At 38.6% G+C, this 10,000-nt stretch overlaps 1 protein-coding gene across 2 annotated transcripts in view; it reads right to left on the bottom strand.

The window, feature by feature from the left end:
- Positions 1–10,000, bottom strand: part of LOC123504851 (uncharacterized protein YMR196W-like) — a 98,820-nt gene that overhangs the window by 9,676 nt on the left and 79,144 nt on the right. For both annotated transcript variants that reach the window (XM_045255751.1, XM_045255750.1), the window contains exons 11-18: positions 9,805–9,928; positions 8,436–8,580; positions 7,561–7,681; positions 6,971–7,204; positions 4,170–4,301; positions 3,363–3,509; positions 2,074–2,225; positions 1,356–1,504 (exon numbers count right to left, since the gene is read on the bottom strand). In XM_045255751.1, the coding sequence (XP_045111686.1) occupies positions 1,356–1,504; positions 2,074–2,225; positions 3,363–3,509; positions 4,170–4,301; positions 6,971–7,204; positions 7,561–7,681; positions 8,436–8,580; positions 9,805–9,928 (1,204 nt within the window). The remainder of the gene's footprint in view (positions 1–1,355; positions 1,505–2,073; positions 2,226–3,362; positions 3,510–4,169; positions 4,302–6,970; positions 7,205–7,560; positions 7,682–8,435; positions 8,581–9,804; positions 9,929–10,000) is intronic.

Below are 10,000 nucleotides of genomic sequence, written 5' to 3'. Positions count from 1 at the left end.
TTGAGAGGAAAGTAGGAGAAAGAGAAAAAACAAAAAAATCTAAAAGGAGGGTCCAGTTAACGTAAGAGGTGTCTTGACACTCCTCTTTTGAAAGAGTTTAAGTCATAGGCAGGTGGAAATACAGACACAGGTAGAGAGTTCCAGAGTTTACCAGTGTAGGGAATGAAGGAGTGAAGATACTGGTTAACTCTTGCATTAGGAAGATGGACAGAATAGGGATGAGAAGAAGTAGAGAGTCTTGTGCAGCGAGGCCGCAGGAGGGGGGAAGGCAAGCAGTTAGCAAGTTCAGAAGAGCAGACAGCATGAAAACAGCGGTAGAAGACAGATAAAGATGCAACATTGCGGCGGTGACTTAAAGAATCAAGACAGTCAGTTAGAGGAGAAGAGTTGATAAGACGAAAAGCTTTAGATTCCACCTTGTTTAGTAAAGCTGTGTGTGTGGATCCCCCCCAGACATGAGAGCCATACTCCATACACGGGCGGATGAGGCCCCTGTACATAGCAAGCAGCTGGGAGGGAGAGAAAAATGGACGAAGACGCCATAGGACACCTAACTTCTTGGAAGTTAGGGAGTCAGCGAAAGAGAAGGGTAAGCCAGAGAAAGCAGACAGGAAGGGAGCACAAATGGGAACGCAGAGGGTGCACAGTTGACTCGGAGTAAACAAGATTAGTGAAATACAATATCGCTCAACTCAAAGCTTGGTACACAATTATCATCCGTTGTGTACACTCATCACTAACGCCATTTTGTCATTACGTCATTATATTCTCGTCTTTGATGGCACCATATGTTACTACCGAGACACAGTACAAGTTTAAAGTTTGTCATACGGTACAATATAATCTCTTTGTTCATATTGATTGATAATAATGAAGAGCAAAAAATAAATAGACAAAATAGATTGTATTTTCCCGTTTTTTCTTCAGTACGTGTTTCTGTCTTTCCGTGGCAACCTAAGAAAGTCTTCTGGGACATCTATTTTTCTTGCATCATGTCTTCTTTCATCCCATACAATTCCCTTATTTTTTTTTCCCCATATATCACATCTTGCGTCGGTGGATTTCCTGGTATTTTCTCATCTCAAATCTTTCCACAATTCCATAGAATTTTACTTGCATCATATTTCACATACACTATAAGAGTGCAAAAATCTTCCATCACACACACATACACACATACACACACACACACACACACACACACACACACACACACACACACTTGCAGTTTAAGTGGACCTTTTTTAAATCTCTGTTATTTTTGCCTTTGCTAGTTTTCCTTTTGTATAAACACACACACACACACACACACACACACACACACACACACACACACACAAGGAACCACCGCTCACCGTGACAAGGGCGAGCACCGTCGGGGCCTGGCAGGAAGAGCGACACGAGGCGGCGGGCGAGGAACACAGACACTTCCTCCAAGTTCATAAGGTTACCGGAGCCCGTAGGACACTCCACCTGCAGTCCTTTGCCGTAGAAGAAGTAATACCTGCAGTGAAGAAGTCAAATGAGGAGTTCCGTGGCAATGACAGGAATAATAACTGTACTTTGTGGCAGTCATGATACACATATCCTTGAGGTGTTAAATGAACGTCATGTATGATGCGAATTTAGCTGATTGACTAATTCAGAATACAATAATTTCATTCATCACTTTACAAAGATTATAAGAAAATATATAACAAATATTGGTAAAATAAAATAGAAAAAAAGAAACAGCAAATGGAGATGGTAAAGCATAAGAAATTAACAAATCAAGGAAAGAAAAAAAAAAAGAAAAATAAATGGAATACAATACAGTACAAAACAAACTAGTGAGACAGAAAACACACACACACACACACACACACACACACACACACACACACACACACACACACACACACACACACACACACACACACACACACACACAAAGAAAAGTTCTGCAACAAGGAGAAGAGCAGCGCATGTCAGACAACAGCGAACAACAAACCAGAGTGAAGATCAGTGAGAATACAAACTTTCCTGACGGTGCAAAAAATGTATCGAACGGGACGGCAGCGACTCGTGACTCACCGCTTGAGAGACGTGAGGATGAGGAAGTTCATGGGGAGCCAGATCGGGCCCCGCCAGTTGGAATTGCCGCCAAATAGGTATGTGTTGGATTCCCCTGGCACGTAGGACACCTCATGACGCTCCCCCTCGATGTCCAGCACGAAAGGTGAGTTCTGGGACAATAGATGGAACCTTTACTGTCTCCAAGCACATTTGACGTTATTCATAATATTTCCTCATAAAATTTTCCTGCATGTTAGATAATGAAATGTTATGTAAGCTTGAATGAATTTGGAGTTAGAAACACTTAGGATGAAAAATAAATGACTGAATCTTCATTTATAGAATTCCTATGAAATCGACATTGAAGATAAGGGCAAGAGAGAGACGAAACTGCAAATCAATTAAGGTGAAAAATATAAAGCGTGTGATAGGTTATAAAGATAAAAAAAAAATAAATAAATAAATACCACAGTGAATCTTCGCAGGTGAAATTTATAAAGGACGAAGGAGAAGGGAAAAAGAAACAGCAAAGCAAAAGTAGTGCTGCAGTATAGACCACATCACAAACCAACAATAAACTATAAAACCAGTGATGTAATACAAGAGAGAGAGAGAGAGAGAGAGAGAGAGAGAGAGAGAGAGAGAGAGAGAGAGAGAGAGAGAGAGAGAGAGAGAGAGAGAGAGAGAGAGAGAGAGAGAGAGAGAGAGAGAGAGAGAGAGAGAGAGAGAGAGAGGCTAAAATCTGAAATACCACCTTTAGAGAAGAGAAAAAGAAACACCAAATTAATGTAGTGCTGAAGTATGCAGTATAGAACACTTGACAAACAAACAATCAACAATAAAACCAGTGATACAATACAAGAGAGGGGAAAAAAGAAGGATGAAATCTGAAATACCACTTTTACCGAACCTCACTGGAACCAGGAATCAAATGAAATGCCTCACGATGACGAAAATACAACCAAAACTTACTAAATTAGCTTCACTTTGATGAAATTCCTGTCAGAACTTACTAAATCAAATAACCCAATCAAGTAATGTGCCTGACTTACCTAGCGCATGTTGCCTTAAACCTTTCAGTACCATATATATTCTGCTTACTATTTAGGTAATTCAGACAGCCTCAGAAACTTATGTGAGGGATCAGAATAGTGAAGACTGTAGCCATTAATCTTCTGACCTCCATAGACCCTTCCTAATGTAAATAAAAGCGTCTAATCATACCCAAAAATTCACGGTAAAAATGCATCCCAGTATATAATAGGTTAATATGTAGAATGGGGAGGGGGGATGATTCAGTGCATTACCTGGTGGACTTTGGAGAGGGACCTGATGCCATGAGGGGAAAGAAACTCGCTCTCATCCAGCAGGTAACGCAGGAGGCTCAGCAGCTGCACCTTGGTGGGCACCGCGAGCAGCATTCTGTCAGATCCACCCTCGTTCATAAATGTCACCTGATGGAAGAGAGGTGAGACGGTTGGGTGTGAGACAGAGATGAGACGGATGTGAAGGGGCGATTGAGATATGGATAAGTGGGTGGAGAGAGAGAGAGAGAGAGAGAGAGAGAGAGAGAGAGAGAGAGAGAGAGAGAGAGAGAGAGAGAGAGAGAGAGAGAGAGAGAGAGAGAGAGAGAGAGAGAGAGAGAGAGAGAGAGAGAGAGAGAGAGAGAGAGAGAGAGAGAGAGAGAGAGAGAGAGAGAGAGTAGTAATATCATTGCAAGATTGCATTAAGATATCTATTGAATAAACTTGAAAAGATTTCTAGTTATTCATTCAATACCATTACATGACTGACTCTTTAACAACTAATAATTATAATTCTACGAAGCTTGAATAGTTTCCCTTATATCAAAAAGGCTAATATGTTGATTAACCCATTGAGTACCATAAAGTGTTTCCCCATTCATTCTGCTTACTGTTTGATGATTTTGTACAGCTTCAGAAACTTATGGGGGATTATAATAGTGAAGACTGTAGCCATTAATCTTCTGACCTCCATAAACCCTTCCTCATGTCAATAAAATGGTCTAATCGTACACAAATCTCAAGGTAAATAAAATGTGTTCCAGTACTGAAGGGGTTAAGTATGTTGGCAGCAGTGACGAGATGACTTACCCTAGAGGCGAGGTCAGGGCGGTTTTGAATGAGCCAACTCGCCCTCTTGTAGAAACCAGGCAAAGCTTTCACCTCTTCCCGCACCAGCACCAGCACAGCGAACAACGGCACCAAACCAACCAGAGAGCGAATCTGCAACACATACGCCCTCTGTCACCATTACATTTCCCGTTATCGTAACCATAGTTGTCCATATTTCCTGCCTAGTTCGTTAGCTCTCCTTTTCGTCGTATCCTCCTGCTTTTATTCCTCCTCAATCCTCATATCGTGTAAATTTTTGTGTGGTATTGATGAATGGTGATGAATGGTGTTGAGTGGTGTTGAATGGTGTTGTGTGGTGTTGTGTGGTGTTGTGTAGTGTTGAGTGGTGTTGTGTGGTGTTGTGTAGTGTTGAGTGGTGTTGTGTGGTGTTGTGTGGTGTTGTGTGGTGTTGTTGTGTGGTGTTGTGTGTGTGTTTGAGTGGTGTTGTGTGGTGTTGAGTGGTGTTGAATGGTGTTGTGTGGTGTTGAGTGGTGTTGTGTGGTGTTGTGTGGTGTTGTGTGGTGCTGTGTGGTGTTGTGTAGTGTTGAATGGTGTTGTGTGGTGTTGTGTGGTGTTGAGTGGTGTTGTGTGGTGTTGAGTGGTGTTAACTGTCTCTCGTCCGTCGTTATAATTTTCCTCTTCGTCGCAAATTTCACCTTTTATTATTTCTCATATCTTTTATATATATTTTTTTATCTAACTTTTTTCTGTCATCGCCTTTGTTCCCTCCATCAGTCATAGTCGCTTCCCCTTTCGTCAGGTGTCTTTCATCTACAAGGTTTTCCAGTTCTAGTCACGTTCATATTCCCTTCCTAATTTCCTTTACTTGTACTTTTGTCACGTCTAAAATTTTCTGCGTCATTGTCACCTGTCTCTATAACATCTTCGTGACCTTTTATGCATTTATTTTCCTTCCCTCACATGTACACGCTATAAATATGTATACTCTAGTTAACTTTACCATTCTGAGAGAGAGAGAGAGAGAGAGAGAGAGAGAGAGAGAGAGAGAGACGTTATTAGCTATTTCTATCTTTTTTTTTCCTATCACAATATTTCGCGCGTGTGTGAATGCGTGGTTTTCGTTTTCACTCATGACCACAAAAAGAGTCATCGTGAAAAATGCGGAAAAAAAAAAATCTCAGGAATTCTTGAAAATCCTTGAACTGCACCACATATGGAAAGGGAGCAGACCCGGCGTCCATCTCAGCGGTGGTGAAGGCATGATGGATGATAATATTTACAGAAATGATAATCCCTGACATGTTTTTTTTAGAATGCTGCAGTGACGAAAAAGTAAAGGAATATACATAGAAAAATATTTCAAGTGTTTTAGGAGCCACTGCACTCGGCCACAAAGAAAACTATAATGTCAACACACGAAGAAAAGTATGCATTTGGAAAACTGTCCTCAGATAACTTGGTGCAAAGAGAAAGAATACAAAAGGCTTCCAAAAATATGTGGTGATCAATTTCTTCTGCAAACAAACTGTGATGTGGTGAGTCGGAAGATGAGGATTACCGAGACTTGGGTTCAGGAAATGCGTCAGTTGACCACTCACTACCTTGGCTACCGGGACATAGAACAGATCACTCAAACGTGTTTTAGTAGGTTCACTCTCAAAACCAACCACCCAACCACTGAAAATTCCTAGGAAATTTTCATGCTCAACATAAACTCATATTAATTATATTAAAACCAAAAATAGGAATAGAAAAATGGATAGATAAATAGATAAATAAATATCCAAAAAGAGCGAACTGATGGAAAATGTAATGAACTAATTGAACTAAATATATACTGGGGCAACTAAATAACTAAACACGATGATTTATGGCTTCAAACACCTCACAAACCACTGACACAGCAAAGGCCGACATACATTTTGTGACGGACTTAACAAAGTTCTTGTCAACATAATACCTGCCTCCAGACACGTCACACACGACCAAGGCACGCCATCACCTCACACCCACACCTCCACACCTTTCATTTTCTTTTTCTTTTATTTTCTTTCCTATTTCGGTATCCATGAGGCAGATTATCAATATGCACCACTATTTCCAGAAAATATCCCCACACGCCAACTTTTCTCCAGAATACAACACCGTAAAGAAGATTGTCCCCTAAGCTATGCTGTTCCTAAAACATCCCCACGTACAGTCCAGATTCAATAATCCTCTGCATTCACTGCTGCTGTGCTGTGCTGTTTTCTGCAACCTGAAGTCTTGTGATCTTGTGGATATCAATCAGTTATCAGGTTTCGTAAGGAGGAAGGGGAGCAGTTCCTTCCATCCAAGTCTTCAATCTTCCCAGTCACTGCTGACCGATCTCATTTAAGGAGTGGACAATCGGTCAAGGAAATGTCAAATGTAGGACACTTTTCGAATCCGAAATTTTCTACATTGTATTCGGTTCTGTATTCTGAAATTATTTACTCTCACGCTATGGTTATTTTAAAAAGCCATAGAGGTAATTAGTTTGGTTTCTAAGAGAGTTTCTTTCGTTAATATGTAAAAATCTTATTAGTCTTGTACCAGAACCAAAAGGACACACCTCTTAAGACATATGTAATTTCAACTACAAGCCTTTTGAGAGTAGGCGGGATAAACGCAGAAGTGTATCAGAATATGTTACTCAGACGCATTACGAATAGAACCACTGCGCTCTGATTGCACAAACTTGCCGCCTAAAAAGATTAATAGATATCGGATCACATCTACACAAAACCAGCAAAATAGATCCCTGCTAATATGACAAACCATCCCTTCTACTTCCTTACCTTCAGGGGCATGGAGGACCCGTCTGGCTTCCTGATGTAGTCGTAGTAGAAACCGTCCTCGTCGTCCCACAGACCACGCCCTTGCCCCGAGGAGTTAATGGCGTCCACGATGAGGATGAAATGCTCGAAGTATTTAGACGCCATGTCCTCGTACACTGGGTCCTTCTCTGCCAGCACCAGCGCCATGTCCAGCATCGTGACGCAGAAGAAGGCCATCCACGCCGTGCCGTCAGCCTGGTGGTGTACGTATTATTATTATTATTATTATTATTATTATTATTATTATTATTATTGTGGTTGTAGTTGTTATTAATTCTATTCCCATCACAATCATCAGCACCATCATTACTTAAATTTTCCTCACTATCATTATCATTAGTTAATCAAAATCAAGATAAAAAGAAACAAAATATACAACCCTACGCACATTTTCTGACCATGATGGAGGTAACACAAGGTCACGTTATACTAAAAAGGTCCACAACGCATTCAGAAACTAATAGCAATGATCTTTTTCTTGTGAACTGCGAGTGGAAGAGACTAGGCTGACTTTCTATTGATAATCTGTCCCTGCGCCACAAGACACACACCTGTTCCAGCTGCCCCGCCACAGGGAGAGGCCGCGACCTGTCAAATACTCCGATGTTGTCAAGACCAAGAAAGCCTCCGCCGAACAGATTCCTGCCGTCAGGATCCTTTCTGTTCACCCACCTGAGTAGAGATGTAAATTACTCAATTAAATAAATATGTATAAAAAGAATTAAACAAAATATGCTTATAACTGTCTCCAAAGAACAGTGATGTGCGCATGAAATAAAGGACCATGGCAAGATTAGCGAACCCACTACGGCAGGGTTCGCTGTTCTTGACACGAGGAATAATCGGGTTCGCTGTTCTTGACATGAACACTTCTGTACTTAGGAACCAGACATTTTAATAACTGATTAAATTCCAAAGCTTCTGTTCACTAGTTAACCACTATGGATCCTCACTAGGTTAATAATTGTTTTCATACACTGGTTAATATCTGTATTCAGATATCCAGGAACTCTGAAGGTACCCAGATCTAGCGTACGTTTACGAAGTTATGAAACCAATACTCTCTAAGCTTTTGTTTACTAGATACAGAAAAGGCTATGCTATGCTATGCTAGGGTAACTTAACCTAACCTAATCTAGCCATTTTATTTTCATTGCCATATAATTTTCATTGATTTTAGTATATTGTTTTCATTGTTTTTTCTTTACATCAAGATATGGCTTGGCTGTTCTTGACACGAGGATCATTGAGTTGGCTGTTTCTGACACGAAGATGCTGGATTCACTAATCTTGACACAATCCGAAATAAATACACCAGAATCATGACAACGAAAGATAAACACTGTCTGTACGTTTTGATAATCTACTTTCACAATGTATTCATTCAATTTCATATGATACAAAAGATGAGTTTGTAGCTACTGACCACGTGAAATTAAGAGAGAGCTTGTTGAAGGCACGGGCAAGGAAGGCAGTGTCCCTGCTGCCCCGCGGAGCACTGCCGCGGAACACGTTCATCACAGCCCACGCATGCACGGGCGGGTTCACGTCTCCCAGCGCAAATTCGTAGGCTGAATATAAAAACAGTTAAACGCATTACACAATGTTTCTATATCACATGGACCTCCACACAGGACGCCAGTGTTGCTGTACGAGGATATGCCAATGCTTAAAGACTCAATTCACATCTCCATCCATCTCTTCACTCTAACACGCACACCATCATCCAGGAACACCAACTTTTATGATAATGACGATGATGATAATGATAACAATGATAATAATAATAATAATAATAATAATAATAATAATAATAATAATAATAATAATAATAATAATGATAATAATAATAATAATAATAATAATAATAACAATAATAATAATAATAATAATAATAATAATAATAATAATAATAATAATAATAATAATAATAATAATAATAATAATAATAATAATAATGATAATAATAACGATGATGATGATGACAATAATATAATAATAATACTAATAATAATAATAATAATAATAATAATAATAATAATAATAATAATAATAATAATAATAATAATAATAATAATAATAATAATAATAATAATAATAATAATAATAATAATAATAATAATAATAATAATAAAAAAAAAATAATAATGATAATAATAACGATGATGATGATGACAATAATATAATAATAATACTAATAATAATAATAATAATAATAATAATAATAATAATAATAATAATAATAATAATAATAATAACAATAATAATATTAATAATAATAATAATGATACAAATAATGATGATGATGATCATGACGATATTAATAATGGTAATAATAATAATAATAATAATAATAATAATAATAATAATAATAATAATAATAATGATAATAATAATAATAACAACAACAATAGTAATAATAATAATAGCAATAAAAACCGAGCGACATGAGTCATGATCTTCCTATTCTAAATCTGATATGTTTGCGTCCAACAGGATAAAGAAATGAACACATTGCAAGAGTAAAGCTCCATGGCAGCGATGATTATAAAGGATATGAAAAGGTTTTTTTGGTAAAATGATTCGACTATATATATAAAAAAAAAAAAAAAAATCGCGCTAATTTCCTTTTGTTCTTATCTACAAACATTTTTAGGTTCACCTTTCCATTTTCCTTTAGTGCACGCTTCATATGATGTGCCAGCAAATCCGCTTTCACCGCACCATGCCATCTATTCTGTCAACCTCTAGGGAGTTTCTTTGCTTTGGAAGGCTGGTATACGAGTATACATTACCTGGTATCTGGCCGTTGGGGTGCATGTACCACTCGCGAAGGAAGAGCAGCAGCTGATCTTTTGCGAAGTCAGTGTCCACGATGGCCATGGCGACCACATGGAAGGCGAGGTCCCACGACGCGTACTGATAGGGACCACCAACGAGTAGGAAATCAATTGTCTGCTAGATTAATGACTTGACGAGTTTGAAGCTCTT

Source organism: Portunus trituberculatus, chromosome 17 (assembly GCF_017591435.1).
Source record: "Portunus trituberculatus isolate SZX2019 chromosome 17, ASM1759143v1, whole genome shotgun sequence".
NCBI lineage: Eukaryota > Metazoa > Arthropoda > Malacostraca > Decapoda > Portunidae > Portunus > Portunus trituberculatus.
Note: the sequence above shows the minus strand (reverse complement) of the source record. Positions and strands in the feature narration are given on the sequence as shown.